We start from the raw sequence: 18550 nt of genomic DNA on the forward strand, positions 1-18550 counted from the left end.
CATTTTATTAAATAATGTCTTTGCTACTGAGCTTCGATGATCCAATACAATCATACTAATAAGCAGAAATAACACATCTGTGTTTGATTGTAGTTATTGCTGAATAGTGTTGAACTTTCTTCTCCTGCGTCATATTCTTCATGTGATTAGTTTGAGCAGCGCCCTCTACTGTACAGACCTGAATCTACATTTCCTTCAGTCTGAGCCGGATTCACTTCACTTCTGGTGTGAAAGGGCTTTACATTTGTAAAGCGCGAGTGTGGAAAATAGAGACATTTATTCAGCATCTGTACATTTTAAAGCATAAACAGCCTCATTTTTGTGATCACTTTGCATATGCTTCTTTTAAGAGATTTGTTTCCTTCACAACAACACTCAGTGAAAACACGATCAACTGAACTGAGCTGGATGATGATGTTTTACATTGACACTGTTATTAAATCGACACGGAACTGAATAATGACACTACTGTCTGCTGTAGAGCTGCTTTAAATAGCAGAATTGAACCCGTTTCAAAATAGATTAACTTTTACTGAACTGTTATTGACTCGGTTAATGAAATTAACTGAACTGGATTGATCTGAATAGATCTAATTGATTGATCTAATCGGGAAAGCCGATTAGTCACCAGAAGAGATGGACGGCAGCTCGTGTAAGTGTTTTGAATACTTGGTCGCAGTTCTGTTGTTTAAATTATTTACTTGCTACTAGGAAGGAATAGTTCGTTTCCTACCTATTTCTACTCTGCATTTTCGTTGAGGTTTTTATGTTTGATTGCACTTACTGGTAATTAGAATAATTTGTGCCTCAGCTGAGAACGAGCCTGTGTGATTGTGCGAAGTGTTAGTTTCGTCTTGAGCTATTAGCAGTCCTACCTTATTGGCTGGGCTGATCAGAAGCCGGCAACAGCTGTTTTCACTCTAGTTTCCTAGACTGTATTTATTTGATGTCAGAGCGCTGACGCAGAAGCGTTCATCCGTCGTGCTCAGCCTCCTCGTGTGAAGACCAATGAGTGTAAAGACAGACGACTTTTTCCTGCGCGACTTTAACCGAGCACACACACACAGTATCATTTCTATCTTCCCTCACACTTTCCTATCCTCTATCCTTCCACGTCTATCATGTGTTTCCAAACCATTCCGGTTCTCTCTCTACCTCGCTCTAAAAACACACGCAGAAGGCTACGTAACCCTGCTAACCTGCGCACTATCTCTACATCTTCCACTGCACCTCTTTCTTTCTCTGTAGGTCTTTGGAATTGCCAGTCAGCTGTCAACAAAGCCGACTTCATTTCTGCATTTTCCTTACATTCCACACTCAGCATCCTGGGCTTGACTGAGACCTGGATTCGTCCAGAAGACACGGCAACCCCAGCTGCTCTCTCTCACAATTTCTCTTTCTCTCACACCCCTAGGCAAGTTGGCCGGGGTGGGGGCACTGGCTTGCTCATTTCTAACAATTGGAAATACCCACTCTCCCCTAGGCAATCTCAACTCATTTGAATCTCATGCCGTTACTGTAACAGCTCCTATAAGACTCCAGATTGTGGTAATCTATCGTCCACCGGGCCAAATACCACCAACCTTCCTAGATGAGCTGGACGGACTGCTGTCCTCTTTCATGGAGGATGGCACTCCACTCTTAGTCTTTGGCGATTTCAACATTCACCTAGACAGGCCTTATGCTACAGACTTCCAGTCACTCCTAGCTTCATTTGATCTCAAACGCCTCACCACTACTAGCACGCACAAATCAGGTAACCAACTCGACTTAATTTACACACGCAATTGTTCTACAGATAACATTCTGGTACAACCATTCCATATCTCTGACCATTTCTTCATTACATTTACTTTACATTTTGCTACCCAGGTGCCACCATCTCCCTTACCAGTTACTTTCAGACGCAACCTACGCTCTCTTTCCCCCCTCCCTTCTTTCCTCTGTAGTATCCTCCTCTCTTCCCTCGCCTACCCATTTCTCTTCTCTGGATGTAAATGCAGCCACTGACACTTTATGCTCTACCTTAACCTCTTGTCTAGATGACATCTGTCCTCTCTCCTCCAGGCCAGCACGGGCTGCTCCTTCTAACCCCTGGTTATCCGATGTTCTTCGTGAGAATCGGACCAAACTCAGAGTGGCAGAGAGAAAATGGCACAAATCAAACGATCCGTTGGACCTGAGTAGGTATCAGTCTTTGCTTTCATCTTTCTCTACTGAAGTCCACACTGCCAAATCCTCTCATTTCCACAACAAGATCAACAGCGCTCCAGATATGCGTAATCTCTTCAGAACATTTAATTCTCTCCTCTGTCCCCCTCCTCCACCTCCCACCTCTTTGATAACCGCTGACGACTTTGCCTCTTTTTTCACAGACAAAACTAGAACAATCAGCAACCAGTTCTCAACTCCACAGGACCACAGTTCTCAACTTCCACTTCGCTGGTTTGAATCCTATTTCACCGGTAGATCCTTCAGGGTGGCCTGGGGAGGGGAGGTATCCAAACCACATCAACTGGTCACTGGAGTTCCTCAGGGATCGGTTCTTGGACCCCTCCTCTTCTCCACATACACTACATCGCTGGGTCCCATCATACATGCACATGGCTTCTCCTATCACTGCTACGCCGATGACACACAGCTCTATCGCTCTTTTCAACCAGATGACCCAACGGTAGCTGCACGGATCTCAGGCTGCCTGGCGGATATCTCGGCATGGATGAAAGAACATCACCTACAGCTCAACCTGGCAAAGACAGAACTTCTTGTCTTCCCTGCCACTCCGACTCTACAGCATGACTTCACGATTCAGTTAGGTTCATCAACAATTACCCCATCAACTTCGGTCAGAAATCTTGGTGTAATCTTTGATGACCAGCTGACCTTCAAAGAGCACATTGCAAAGACTGCTCGATCCTGCAGGTTTGCACTACACAACATCAGAAAGATCAGGCCTTTTCTGACAGAGCATGCTGCGCAACTTCTTGTCCAGGCCCTTGTCGTTTCTAGACTGGACTACTGCAATGCTCTTCTGGCTGGTCTGCCATCAAACACAATCAAACCTCTACAAATGATTCAGAATGCAGTGGCACGACTGATCTTCAACGAGCCCAAAAGAGCGCATGCTACACCTCTCTTAATCTCTTTGCACTGGCTACCAGTGGCAGCTCGCATCCAGTTCAAGTCACTGATGCTTGCGTACAGAACTACCACAGGCTCAGCACCCTCCTACTTCCACTCACTATTACGAACCTACATCCCCTCCAGAAGTCTGAGATCTGCTAGTGAGCGACGCCTTGTGGTACCATCACAGAGAGGCTCAAAATCACTCTCCATAACATTCTCGTTCACCATTCCTGGCTGGTGGAATAATCTTCCCACCCCTATCCGGAACGCCGGATCCCTGGCAATCTTCAAGCAACAACTGAAAGCTCATCTCTTTTGGCAGTACTTGACTTCATCCTAAACTCAAAAAAAAAAAAAAAAAAAACTCACTCTTTCCCTCTTTCTCTCCCTCCCTCACTAGCTTGTACTTATTTGAACAATGACTGAGACTTGGTGTTACGAGCACTTCCTCTGTCTGATTGCCTCTTCAAGATTAATCGCTTTTTGTATTCCCCAATTGTAAGTCGCTTTGGATAAAAGCGTCTGCCAAATGACTAAATGTAAATGTAAAATGAATAAAAACACTACAGAATCTGAGAGCACAGCATACAAAGAGCATACTGTAGAATCTGAATTTGTCTCCATAACTGAGTTAATAATTGATTCTGTTTATTTCTGTGAAGCTGCTTTGATGCAGCACTGTATAAAGCTCTATAGAAATAGGCCTAAACGTGACTCGACTGACCTGCTGCAAATGCATTCAATTAAATTATGATAAACGTTTCTTGTGTATTTGCATTCCATACCTTGGTTCATTTGACCGGCTGTATAGACACAGAGAGAGAGAGAGCTTAACCTGTCCTTAACCATAACCAGTTAACATCAGCTGTTATAATCTACTGGAGGAACATTAAAAATAGTTTAAGATCAAATTCTGATCTATAAGACACGACTGATCACTTCTTCACTATTATGAGCACTTTTATTATTCATCACACCTTTTAATCAAACCAAGTCACTCAGAGTGGTTCATGTCTGTTATTATTCTGATTTCAGTAACGTCACATGCTCGAGATCTCCACAGACGTCTCCCTGAGGAGGCTGAGATGAGTTCATCTGCTGCTCCTTAGACACGAGACTCTTATCTGATCCAAACACCCAAAATAACACGCCAGCATCTGATGCTCACACACACAGATGCATTATTACAGAGTTTATGACACTCTGGATCGGTCTAATACACACATCACTAATGAGAGCGAAAGGATTTTCATTCTTTTAACCTCCAGTCAACATATAATTGATGTATAATGTATAATTGAGCACTAAACAGACTCAAACATTTCAGATGATTTTTCCAGTTTTCCAGCAGTGACTTATAAACATCGCAGCACTTCAGCTTTACTAACAACAGAGTAATATGAAAATAGACCTTCTGTTAGGAACAAACGCGCGTTCTGTTTTATTGATGCAAAACTATTGAGATGTTCAGCATGAAACAACCTGCACTTCTCCTCAGAGCAGATACTGTCATTCATAACACGGATCCATAAACATAGCCAAGTCATATTTTTCTGGATGATAGATTATAAGAAAGATGAAAAACGCTTGAGAAAAAATGAGCAGATGAATCTAAAGCAGCTTTACTGAAACTAGTAGTTTTATAACAAGAACATGTGACAGTCGAGGAGAAACACACTGAGCATCTGTAAAGAGAAATGGACAGAACTGAAGTCTGGACTCACATCAGTTCACCTTAACTATCACTAACCTTAACCTAACCATAACCAACCCGTACCCAACTCTAACCTAACAACAAACCCTTGCAGTTAAATTACAACCACTATTATTATTATTATATACATGCACGTGCAGGAGTCACACAAGCCCCAGTACTGATAAATCCATATGTGTCAATGAATATTACTGTATAATGACATGAGAATCAATTCTATTAGTTGTTTATAATTTATAATGTCAGATAAGCTTTATAAACACACCTGAGACATTAAACATAGGAGAGCAAACCTTCCTGATCAACACACACTGTTGTCGTTTAAAATCAGCAGATCGATGAGTAATCAGCTGCTCTCACACACACACTCACACACACTCACACTCACACACACACAGACACACGTTTCACTATCCTTGTAGGGACATTTGGTCACATTCACACACACACACAATCTCTCTCTCTCACACACACACACACTTTTCTCTCTCTGACACTTGTATTTCCATTATCTGCCAGTCAAAATGAGAGAAATGCTCTTAAACAGCGTAACACACACACACACACACAAAACCCTTCCTCCAGCCGTGACCTCACTTCCTGTGACATCACTGCTGGAGTGGGGGGGATGGGCAGGAGACACTAACTAAAGCTCTCGGTCTCATGCAGCGCCTCAATGACACAGAAAGATCCTGCGAACCATCCGGATCACTCACCTCTGAAGTGCATGAGGGCCACAGGCGGGAAGGGCCCGTTGGGATTAGGAGCGTCTAGCACCATCCTGCCTCAGACCAGCTGCATGTCAGCGCACAGCCCAGCCAAAACACAGAGGCACTACAGCACCAGAGCAGCCTCCATTTCAACACAAAAGCCGAGCAGAAAATGAAGCTGTGTGCTGGAGGAACCGACTGCTGGCTGATGTCAGCGGGAGCTGCGAGCCCATTGGTCCACTGCATACAGGAGCCGTGACATCAGCAGAGCGCAGGACGAAGCCTATTGGTCAGGAGAGGAGGAGGCTGGACTTACAGGCCCCTCCAGCAGTTCTATAGAGCCGTCACGCCTCATTACTCTGTGTGTGTGTGTGTGTGTGTGTGAGAGAGAGAGTGTGTGTGTGTGTGTGTGTGTGTGTGAGAGAGAGAGAGAGTGTGTGTGTGTGTGTGTGTGTGTGTGTGTGTGTGAGAGAGTGTGTGTGTGTGAGATAGAGAGAGAGTGTGTGTGTGTGTGTGTGTGTGTGTGAGAGAGAGAGAGAGAGTGTGTGTGTGAGAGAGAGAGAGAGAGAGAGAGAGAGAGTGTGTGTGTGTGTGTGTGTGTGTGTGTGTGAGAGAGTGTGTGTGTGTGTGTGTGTGTATTTGTGTGTGTGTGTGTGCGTGTGTGTTGTGTTTGTGTGTGTGTGTGTGTGTGTGTATGTTTTGCTGCATTACAGAAACATCCCACATTTAGTCTTAAATTAAAATCTAAAATTAATTTTAAAAATCCTGCTGACCGTAATGTGTATCAGTCACTCCTCTCTTCCTTCTCTGCTGATGTCTCCTCTGCTAAAAGGACACACTATCATAATAAAATTAACAATTCGTCTAACACTCACATGCTCTTTAAAACATTTTCCTCGCTCGTTTGTCCTCCTCCTCCTCCTCCTCCTTCATCATCTCTAACAGCTGACGACTTTGCCACGTTCTTCATTAATAAAAATACAAACCTCACTGCACAATTCTCCACACCACAAACTGTCAAGCACATCTTACCAGCAAACATACACTCGTTCACATCCTTCTCTCCACTCTCTGAGGCAGAAGTCTCTAAACTCATCCTTTCTAATCATCCCACTACTTGTCCACTTGATCCTATTCCATCTCATCTCCTTCAAGCCATTTCTCCCGCAGTTGTACCTGCACTCACTCACATCATTAACACATCCCTTCACACTGGTGTTTTTCCCCTCAACATTTAGACAGGCTCGTATAACCCCACTTCTTAAGAAACCCACCCTTAACCCATCACTTTCAGAGAACTACAGACCGGTTTACCTTCTTCCTTTCATTGCAAAAACGAGTTGTGTTTAACCAAGTCTCTGCCTTTCTCACACAGAACAACCTCCTCGATGGCAACCAGTCTGGCTTCAGAAGTGGACATTTGACCAAAACTGCCCTGCTCTCAGTTGTTGAAGACTGGCAAGTTCCAAATCTTCAATACTTATCTTGCAGGATCTGTCCGCCGCTTTTGACACGGTTAACCACTAGAGCCTCCTGTGAACCCTATTGAGAAAGGGCACCTCAGGAACCGCACTCCAGTGGTTTGATCCTTCAAGGTATCTTGGAGAGGTGAGGTGTCCAAGTCGCAACATCTAACTACTGGAGTGCCTCAGGGCTCAGTTCTTGGACCACTTCTCTTCTCTGTCTACATGGCATCACTAGGTTCTGTCATTCAGAAAAAAGGCTTTTCATATCACTGCTATGCTGATGACACTCAACTCTACCTCTCATTCCATCCTGAAGATCTCACAATAGCTGCTCCCATCTCAGCTTGTCTAACAGAGATTTCTTGCTGGATGAAGGACCATCACCTTCAACTCAACCTTGCCAAGACAGAACTGCTTGTGGCTCCATCAAACCCATCGTTTCATCACAATTTCACCATCCAGTTAGGCACATCAACCATAACTCCTTCAAAAACAGCCAACAATCTTGGAGTTATGATTGATGATCAGTTGATTTTCTCAGACCACATTGCTAAAACTGTCCGGTCCTGCAGATTTGCTTTATTCAACATCAAGAAGATCAGGCCCTTTCTTTCAGAACATGCTTCACAACTCCTTGTTCAGGCTCTTGTTCTGTCCCGGCTGGACTATTGCAATGCTCTCTTGGAAGGTCTTCCCGGAAGTTCTATCAAACCTTTACAATTAATCCTTAATCTTCAAGAATCGGCTAAAAACACATCTCTTCCATCTTTACTTGACACTCTAACTCTAGCACTCTCTATTCTAATTCTATTCTTTAAAAAAACTTGCCCCTTTTAGACTTGCACTCTATTCATTTACTAACTGCTCGTTAAAAACAACAACCTATAGCTTCTCTATTCCTTATGTATTCTATCTTTTTTTAATTTTTATTATACAATTAAAAAAGCAAAAAGGCCTCTAACACTAGCTGGCTCTATTCGTTTTCTATTCCAACTGTTTTCTTTTTATTTATTATATAATTACAAAAAAAACCCTTACGTTAAGATAACTGAGACTTGTTATAGCACTTGCGTATCATTGCTCTTTTGTTGATTTGGATTGCTTTGTAAGTGGCTGTGGATAAAAGCATCTGCTAAATGACTGAATGTAATGTAAATATAAAATCTGAGATGTTCACAAATCGCCATGATTCTCAAGTCAAGTCACCTTTATTTCTATAGCGCTTTATACAATACAGATTGTTCATGGTGATAAACAGGAAAATATCAGTGTCAATGTTGCAAAGTTCATCAAATATTCAAAAATTCAAATCCTGCTTCAAAGATTCAAAGCAGCTCTGGAGAAGACAATAGAGTCATTATTAAACAGACAGGATTGTGTGTTCAGATGTTTCTGCGTTTGTAACAGAATCTGCTATGATTCACTGAACGAGACTCTCTGCTTACGCCTGCTCTGAGAGATATACAACATTTACAGTGGCAAATACACAATCCAGAACTTATACTACACTCAAAGTGTAGACGTTTATGGATGCAGTTCATCAGAGCATTTGATCACTGACAATATGCCATCTGGTTTTAGATTCTGTAAGTACAATCCATCTCAGTCTGCTTTGAAATAAATAATATAGATTGTGAAAAGCTACACAAATAAATCAGGTCACCTTCACACTGCAAAAAATGATAGTCTTCCTTAATGTTTTTGTCTTGTTTTCTAGTATATATATATATATATATACAGGGCCTGAAATTAACACCCGACCACGCGCCAAATGCGGGTGAATTTTGCAATTGGCGGGTAAAACCGTCAATCTACCTGCCACATTGGCGGGTAGCCAATGAGAATTGAGTTGTTGTTTTTTTGCGTCTGTTTTTTTTTAAGTCTGCCTTTTCGTTGGATTTTAGCTCAAGGTACAAACGAACGGCTGAAACGAACAACCAACAAAAAGATGAGGATGAGTCAAAGAAAAGTAAAAGACGACGTTTTAATACAAAGTGGCGACAACGGCAAGGTTCGTGATTGGCTGATTTATGACCGCAGTAACTTACAGATTAAATGTACTGCAGTGACTGCCGTATGTATGGCTCAGAGAAAGCGAAGTCAAATCATTTTGTAATCGGGACTAAAAACTTAAAATTAGAAGCAATTAAGGACCACGAGTCATCAAAAAGCCACCTACACACAATAAGTTGCAAAATATCAAAGACTGCGCTTCCGGAGGAGACCGCTGCGGTCAAGGCACTGACGTCCATGAAAGTAGCGCAGTTTGAGAAGATGCGACTTCTGTTTCGGAACGATCACGCGATCGGCAAGAAGATGAGGCCCTTCTCTGACTACGTTTGTGTGTCACAGATGTGTGTGCGTGTGTATGTTGGGAGTTGGGAACCAGTGAGAAAATGTCCGGTACCCAGTAACTTTACCAGTAATATTCATTTAGTTCTGCTTAACGGTTCCTGAAGGCTGTAATTAACAGTTGCCAGGAACTGTCTAGACTAAATCAGCCATCAACACAGCCGTGTCCGTGTGTGATGTGTTTACATACGAGCTGCGGTAACTTAGGTCTAACTTATATCTGTTGAGTTAGCACGGTGTGTGTGTGTGTATACCTGTTTTTCTATCCCGGTGTGACTATGACATATGATTATGTCTGTGACACAGCAAATCAATGAATAAAAAGATTAAAAAATATATAGTCTAAGAGTTATTATTACTTATAATGATTTCGTTAATAACTTGACAGCACTTAAATGTGTATTCTTACAAGTTAAAGAATAATGTTTGTGTGATTTCTATTTTTCACCTTTATGAGGCAAAAAAAAAACAAACAAAAAAAACCGGCTGGTAAAAAGTTACTGTGGCAGGTGGTCAAAAAAGTTAACTTCAGGCCCTGTATATCTACAAATTCTGGAATTAAGATGTATTTACTTGACAAGTAAAATGACTCAAGATATTTTGTCTAGTTTCTGAAAATATTGTCCAAATCTTGTTAGTTTTTGCTTCAAACAATCAAAAATATCTTCCAATGGGGTAAGAAAAATAATCTTAATTCAAAGGCTAAACAAGATTATTTTTCTTACCCCACTTTATTACTTATTACTTACTTATTTTTACTTGTTTGAAGCAAAAACTAACAAAATTTGAATATTTTTTTCAGAAAACAAGACATAATATCTCGAGTCATTTTACTTGTCAAGTAAATACATCTTAATTCCAGAATCTGTAGATATTTATACTAGAAAACAAGACAAAAATACTAAGGAAGAAATATAAGATATCAAGTTTAGAGCTTTTTTTTTTAAATATTTTTGGCTAGATTCTTAACTTTCAGTAATTTATTGCTGACCGCACTGACTGACAGCAACAGAAGATAACAAAACTTGAGCAGAATTAAGCTGGATGATGATTGACTTCTGCAGAGAATCTGAACTGAGTTTCCATCATTGATTCTTTTATTTTCCTGTTTATCAGCGTAAATCTGATTGAGAGGTGACTCGTCTTCAGAGCATGTTTCTACTGCTTTGATCAGAGAGCAGTGTGAGGAAAGCATGGCTTCGACAGAACCGTGACACACAGACTCAGATGAACGGGAAGATAGCATGTCATTGAGATGCAGGGTCAACAATCACGAGCATCCGCTGAGATCTAAATTATGCATCACGCCAAATCTCACTCATTAAGAGAAAGACCAGAATCCACGTGTAGCATCAATTCTTAATATAAGGTCTGCACTGTTGATTAGGATGCACGGATCAGCAAAGCAATCACCACCACAGTCATATATCTATATGCTTTCTTCATCTACTGCAGCTGTGTTTGTAACTCTTCTCTGTTCTGGAGCTTCTGAACAAATGCTCAAGGGCTGGTTGAGAAGCCGTGACGCTCTCTCTGATTCCCATCAGTACCTGTGAGCATGTCCAGCGGCAGCAGCTCTCGGTCCAGGCTGACGGGGAAACACGAGGCACTCAGTCTGCGGTGTTTCTTCAGGGCGCTCGGGCCAGACGGCTGTTTGGAGCGCAGCAGCTGAGCGCTGGGAGGCTTTCTGGAGCCTACGCTCTTATTCTGTAACCAGAGCCACACACAGCAGGTTCCTGTTACAGCCCTGACTTCCTGCTGGAGGATACTGGGATCATTTATCCACAGATCTGTGTTATATTCCCACTGAATCGTGCTGAATTAAGTATTTTGACAGCATTGTTCTATGACAGAAATACTTGTATGCAGTTCATTAGCATCAGTCTTTTGTTCTGTCAGCTCTGTTAAATTTAATTTTTTTTACAATTGATAATTTTGTGACAATGTCAATCAATCTGTGTCATTTTATCAGCATGACAGTTTATAATGACACTGGTTTATAAAAACTTGGTTTTACGTTGACTGATGGTTACCATTCTTGTTAAATTTACATATTAATACAATCAAGTGGACTGCATGGTATTTAAAAGCAAATCAACAACTGAAATTAATATGAGATTCATGGCACAAAACATTTAATTACAATCCAATATATTTTATGATTATTAAAACATTGTGGCTACCTCCAGTATTTCTAAACCAATATAAGCAACTGGTAAAAAGTCATTATGTGTGTTTCTAAAAATGCAAAGTCAAATAATCTGAAAGTTTCTTGCTTTTCATTCTAATAATAGATATTTACCTCATTTTCAGAGTCCTGGTCATCTTCTTGCTGTTTGCTTCCCCTTCTGCTGGATCTCACAGACTGAACACAGACAATGACAATTTACATTTATATGACAACAAGATAGATAGATTTAAAAAAGTGAATTGAGTTAATCTAGCTAAAAGATCAATAAATGCCGAAGTTAATCTACTTCTGAAGTGTTACCTTGTCTCTCTTTGTCTTGTGCGGCATCATGTGAGACTGATCTGTGCGCGCGCTCAGGATTAATATTAACACGCGCGAGCGCTGATTGGCGGCCGCTAGTCACGTGATACAGTAATCACTCAGCTTCCATAGAGTTCAGATAGAGTTAGTTTAGAGTTACAGTTTTTTTTTACAATCACTTTGCTACTATTTTCAGAAACTTTATGTTATTTTTCACAACTCTAGACACAAAACGATTATCACTTGTAACACAGGCTGTCTAATGTTCAAAACATTGCATTGTGCATCACATCTTTACAGAAATATTGCACAATCATTGGTTCAAAAAACAAATTTACTGTGAAATACCATTGAAACATAACTATAGATCACCCACACACAAGCAACCGATAGTTTCACTCATTGTTCATACAATCATTAAATATTGTAGAACAGAATAGATACAGGTTTCATTATGGTACTACATGTACAGTAAATACATCTCTGTAAAAGTACTGCAGGAGTAGAGAGAATACTACAGACACAGTGCAATCATTGAACAAAGTTTGTAATATATTGATGCAAAACACTACAGTACAATCACAACATAGGTTTATTTGAATCAAAGCAAAAATACAGTAATTAGCTATGAAATAGAAAAGAAAAGACAGTACTGTCAAACATCAAATGCAGTGTTCCTCAACTTGCTTGTACTGTAAGAAACAAAACAGGAGCGATTACTGTACTTCTACATTGTCATCAACTCTGTGTTGTGGATTTGGCCACAGGTTCTCATCTACATCACAATGGATGTTTTCATTAGCCAAACATCTTGGAAAAAACCTTCGGGCATGGCCAATCCAGGCCTGACACTGGTCTGCTGTGATGTCATTGCAGGCGTCATCCATGGCCTGGAGAAGAGTGACTTGTTCATGAGGGAGCCTATCATGAACCTTCCATCTCCATGCGGAGAACAATCCCTCAATCGGGTTAAGGAAGGGAGAGTATGGGGGTAAATACAGGGTGGTAAATTGTGCATGGGCCTGAAACCATGCTTGCACCACATGAGCATGATGGAACCTGACATTGTCCCACACAATGACATAGGTCACACCTTCAGCTCTACAAACCTGATCGAGCTCATCAAGAAAGGTGACAAGGAGAGCTGCATTATATGGTCCAATATGAGGTCTGCGTCCACCACACCATCTTCTGATATAGCCGCACACATGGTAATGTTGGCCCCACGTTGTCCAGGTACTTGGATGGTTGCCCGCTGGCCAATGAAATTCTGACCGCTCCTCCTTGTCTTGGCCAGATTAAAACCTGCCTCATCCAAATATATGAATTTGTGATGGTCGTCATCAGCATCCAGCTCCATCACCCTCTATAAATACATTCTGGAAAGAGATTACTGTACAATGTAGAATTTTTGGGAATGTTTTTACAACAGCCATCTTGAAACTGAACTTACCTGAACATACTCAGTCCTCATTTGCTTCTCTCTGTCTGCATTTCTTTCGAAAGGTACACGGTATAGTTGTTTTATAGACACCTGGTGCCTTTTCAGTATGCGTGCAATAGTCGGCAAACTTATGGATCCCACACTGTTGAACATGTCTTCATTGTCCAAGATATGCTGACGAATTTCTGTAAGGCGAATATCATTTCTGGCCCGAACCAAATCGACCACAGCCTGCTCTTGTTGGTCAGTTAGAATTTTGCCTCTGCCTCCACTATTTGGCCTAGTCACAATTCTACAGGGAACATTAGAGTAAGAAGACACTAGGTCACATCACCTATTCTGTGATACACATTGGTATGCAGTCATTTGACAATTGAGAGTAGCATTATGTTTAGTGCTTGCTGATAACTTACCGATTCTCATTGCGGAAAGTTCTGATTATTGAGGCCACGGTTGACCTTCTGAGGTTTGGTTGTATCATTGTAGCCGCCTCAGTTATTGTCATGCCATGATTTATGACATGGTCTACAACTATTGCTCGAATTTCATTGAACACTCTATGCTGTTGCTGCCGCTGTCTTGGTCCGTGGCCTTGTCCTCTACCACGTTCCCCCGCACCTCTCAAACGAGGCCCACGACCACCTCTCAGAAGGGGTGCCTGTCCTCTACCACGTTCCCCCGCACCTCTCAAACGAGGCCCACGACCACCTCTCAGAAGGGGTGCCTGTCCTCTGCCACGTTCCCCCGCTCCTCTCAAACGAGGCCCACGACCACCTCTCAGAAGGGGCGCCTGTCCTCTGCCACGTTCCCCCGCACCTCTCAAACGAGGCCCACGACCACCTCTCAGAAGGGGTGCCTGTCCTCTGCCACGTTCCCCCGCTCCTCTCAAACGAGGCCCACGACCACCTCTCAGAAGGGGTGCCTGTCCTCTGCCACGTTCCCCCGCTCCTCTCAAACGAGGCCCACGACCACCTCTCAGAAGGGGTGCCTGTCCTCTGCCACGTTCCCCCGCTCCTCTCAAACGAGGCCCACGACCACCTCTCAGAAGGGGCGCCTGTCCTCTACCACGTTCCCCCGCACCTCTCAAACGAGGCCCACGACCACCTCTCAGAAGGGGCGCCTGTCCTCTACCACGTTCCTCCACACCTCTCAAACGAGGCCCACGACCACCTCTCAGAAGGGGCGCCTGTCCTCTACCACGTTCCCCCGCACCTCTCAAACGAGGCCCACGACCACCTCTCAGAAGGGGCGCCTGTCCTCTACCACGTTCCCCCGCACCTCTCAAACGAGGCCCACGACCACCTCTCAGAAGGGGCGCCTGTCCTCTACCACGTTCCTCCGCACCTCTCAAACGAGACCCACGACCACCTCTCAGAAGGGGCGCCTGTCCTCTACCACGTTCCCCCGCACCTCTCAAACGAGGCCCACGACCACCTCTCAGAAGGGGCGCCTGTCCTCTGCCACGTTCCCCCGCACCTCTCAAACGAGGCCCACGACCACCTCTCAGAAGGGGCGCCTGTCCTCTGCCACGTTCCCCCGCTCCTCTCAAACGAGGCCCACGACCACCTCTCAGAAGGGGCGCCTGTCCTCTACCACGTTTCCCCGCTCCTCTCAAACGAGGCCCACGACCACCTCTCAGAAGGGGCGCCTGTCCTCTACCACGTTCCCCCGCACCTCTCAAACGAGGCCCACGACCACCTCTCAGAAGGGGCGCCTGTCCTCTGCCACGTTCCCCCGCTCCTCTCAAACGAGGCCCACGACCACCTCTCAGAAGGGGCGCCTGTCCTCTACCACGTTTCCCCGCTCCTCTCAAACGAGGCCCACGACCACCTCTCAGAAGGGGCGCCTGTCCTCTACCACGTTCCCCCGCACCTCTCAAACGAGGCCCACGACCACCTCTCAGAAGGGGCGCCTGTCCTCTGCCACGTTCCCCCGCTCCTCTCAAACGAGGCCCACGACCACCTCTCAGAAGGGGCGCCTGTCCTCTGCCACGTTCCCCCGCTCCTCTCAAACGAGGCCCACGACCACCTCTCAGAAGGGGCGCCTGTCCTCTACCACGTTCCCCCGCTCCTCTCAAACGAGGCCCACGACCACCTCTCAGAAGGGGCGCCTGTCCTCTACCACGTTCCCCCGCTCCTCTCAAACGAGGCCCACGACCACCTCTCAGAAGGGGCGCCTGTCCTCTACCACGTTCCCCCCGCTCCTCCTCTCAGAAGGGGCGCCTGTCCTCTACCACGTTCCCCCGCACCTCTCAAACGAGACCCACGACCACCTCTCAGAAGGGGTGCCTGTCCCCTGCCATTCCTTTGACGAGCACGTCTTCCTCGTCTTCCTCCCACCACTGCTTGACCTCCATTGTGACCTGGATCACCTGCTGGCTCCATGTTACGTATCACTATGCTCTTGCAATTGGATCCCAATCAACTCTTTATATACTCATTCCACAATGTGCACTCAATCATCAGTAACGAGTTGGCAGAATTGGACAAGCAATTACAAGGGCCTGCATCTATACAGTGCAGTACTGTCAATACTGAAAATAGTCTGAAAAGGTGGTACAGTATTTGGGACCATAGACAGAGTGTCTGATGAAGCATTATGATAAAATATTAGGCTACATCCATGGATATTGTAGTCTAATTGGTTCATGCTCCACGCTAATTGGTGACAATGAATTTTGTTACAGTATCTTGAAACTTTCATGATTTAAACATGGAAGATTGTTTGTCTGTTTCCATACAACTATGCATTAAGAGTAATGCAACAGTTACTTATCATTTTGAGCAGTTGTATCAATTGATAGTTAGATCATTGTAAGGAAATGAATAGACACTCATTTGAAATGTAATGTGTGAATTGCCTTTTGAAATAGTAGTACTTTGATGTTAAGTTGTGTCATTTTTTGTTGAATGAACAAATGATCCAAGTTTTATGTGTATTGTATCCAAGCAATTGAGAAAAGGGTTAGAGTTTTGAAAAATGTGCATTTTGATCATTGGTTGTGAGTTTTGTGTCTAGAGCTGTGAAAAATGAATGAATGAATGAATGAATGAATGAATGATGCATTTATATAGCGCTTTATTGTGTATTGCTGTACACCCAAAGCGCTTTACAATCTTGTGGGGGGTCTCTCCTCAACCACCACCAGTGTGCAGCATCCACTTGGATGATGCGACGGCAGCCACAGCACAACGGCGCCAGTGCGCTCACCACACACCAGCTACAGGTGGAGAGGAGAGAGAGATAGAGCCAATCAAGTGGATGGGGATTATTAGGAGGCCATGATAGACAAGGGCCAGTGGAGGGAATTTGGCCAGGACACCGGGGTTACACCCCTACTCTTTACGAGAAGTGCCATGGGATTTTTAGTGACCACAGAGAGTCAGGACCTCGGTTTAACGTCTCATCCGAAAGACAGTGCTTTTTGACAGTATAGTGTCCCCGTCACTATACCGGGGCGTTAGGACCCACACAGAGCACAGGGTGAGCACCCCCTGCTGGCCTCACTAACACCTCTTCCAACAGCAACCTAGTTTTCACCGGAGGTCTCCCATCCAGGTACTGACCAGCTCAACCCTGCTTAGCTTCAGTGGGCAACCAGTCTTGGGCTGCAGGGTGATATGGCTGTGATGACATCAAGGTTCTGAAACTAATAGCAAAGTGATTGTAAAAAACTGTAATGTGAGTTATTGTTCAGATTTAGTGAAGGTACATGCAGTGTTGGGAAGGTTACTTAACCAATGTAATAAGTTACAGATTACAAGTTATCCTATCTAAAATGTAATAAATAGTTTTTAGCTATTTCAATTACTTTAAATTAATGTAACTGATCACATTTGATTACTTTTCTAAATTTCTAATGATTGTTTTCAACTGTTTATTTTGAAGCATGTAAAGCAGGCAGGGTTACTCTTACAGTAGAACTCAACACTGATTACTGTCAGACTTTCACAATCCTTCATCACTCACATTAAGATTATAGCCTAATCATTTCATTTTAAAGCACAGCAGCACAAAACCAGACTTTAGCACCTCCTTTTACTCTGAGATCATTCTGAGGTTAAATACAGATTTAAAATCATAACAAGAAATACTTTAATAGCTGTGATATTGTTTTTGAAATCAAATCTTTGCACAGCTATGACAGAAAACACTGGCATCTAAAAAACTGGGGAAAAAAGAGTTAATCTTAAAAAATAAAACCAAATAGGAAATAAATCAGTTATAGAATAAGCATGTGTCCTAACTCCTGAAACACTGCTGTCTCATATTTTAGAGCAGTCGATGCGATTTATGAACGAAATCAATCAAATCAGTATATGTGTGTGTGTGTGTGTGTGTTTGTGTGTGTGTTTGTGTGAGAGAGAGTGTGTGTGTGTGTGTGTGTGTGAGTGTGTGTGTGTGTGTCTGTGTGTGTGTGTGTGTGCATGTTTATGTGGTTTGAGGACACACATGTGTATAATGATATGGGTATGACAGAGGTATTACAATATGAAGGTGGTTTATGAGGACACTGCCTATGTCCCCGTAATTCAAAAGGCTTAAAAAACATACTAAATGGTGTTTTTTTGAAAATCTAAAAATGCACAAAGTCTCCTGTGAGGGCTAAGTTTAGGTGTAGGGTTGGTGTAGGGCAATAGCACACACAGTTTGTTCAGTATAAAAACCATTACGCCTATGGAGAGTCCCCATAAACCACAAAAACCAACGTGTGTGTGTGTGAAAATATTCAGATGTAACCCTCTTTGTAATTGCTAACTTTTTCATAAGTAAGTGTAATTTAATTACACATTTTTTTCTCAGTACCTGTGCCTGATTACAGTTGCATTTATTTTGTAATTAAATGATGTAATTGCGTTACATGTAACACTGGCTACAAGTCAATAAAACCATGGTTTAGAAAGTAAGTGATATTTGATAAAACAAACCTATGTTATAATATTAACCGAAATGTTTCTGTCTTTGTGTTGCCTCCCAAAAAACAGATTTTGAATCAGTCTGACATATTATGAGGATACTTTTGTCAGTAAAAGACAAATTCAGCTGTTAACGAATCAGCTGATATAGACTATTATTATTATTATGGACACCCATAAAACATTATTTTCATATGTAATTTTTATTAATTTTGTTGTTGTCTTTTTTTTTCTTTTTTTTTTAAAGAACAACAAATACAAATACAAATACAAAGAGAGAATAAGAAGAAAAGATGAGGGTTACAAGATGCATCAATCCTCCAGAGAATCA

General features: G+C 42.9%; 1 protein-coding gene across 3 annotated transcripts in view; it reads right to left on the minus strand.

The window, feature by feature from the left end:
* ppp2r5ca (protein phosphatase 2, regulatory subunit B', gamma a) overlaps positions 1–11898 on the minus strand; it is a 30370-nt gene extending 18472 nt beyond the window's left edge. For 2 of the 3 annotated variants that reach the window (XM_079386355.1, XM_079386356.1), the window contains exon 1: positions 5557–5766. In XM_079386355.1, coding sequence (XP_079242481.1) covers positions 5557–5620 — 64 coding nt within the window. In that variant the 5' untranslated portion in view covers positions 5621–5766. Of the gene's footprint in view, positions 1–5556; positions 5767–10918; positions 11076–11670; positions 11734–11859 lie in introns of those variants that run through there. The other variant, XM_079386354.1, reaches the window with a different exon arrangement.
* Positions 11899–18550: the final 6652 nt, after the last annotated feature.

This window comes from Barbus barbus, assembly GCF_936440315.1.
Source record: "Barbus barbus genome assembly, chromosome: 30".
NCBI lineage: Eukaryota > Metazoa > Chordata > Actinopteri > Cypriniformes > Cyprinidae > Barbus > Barbus barbus.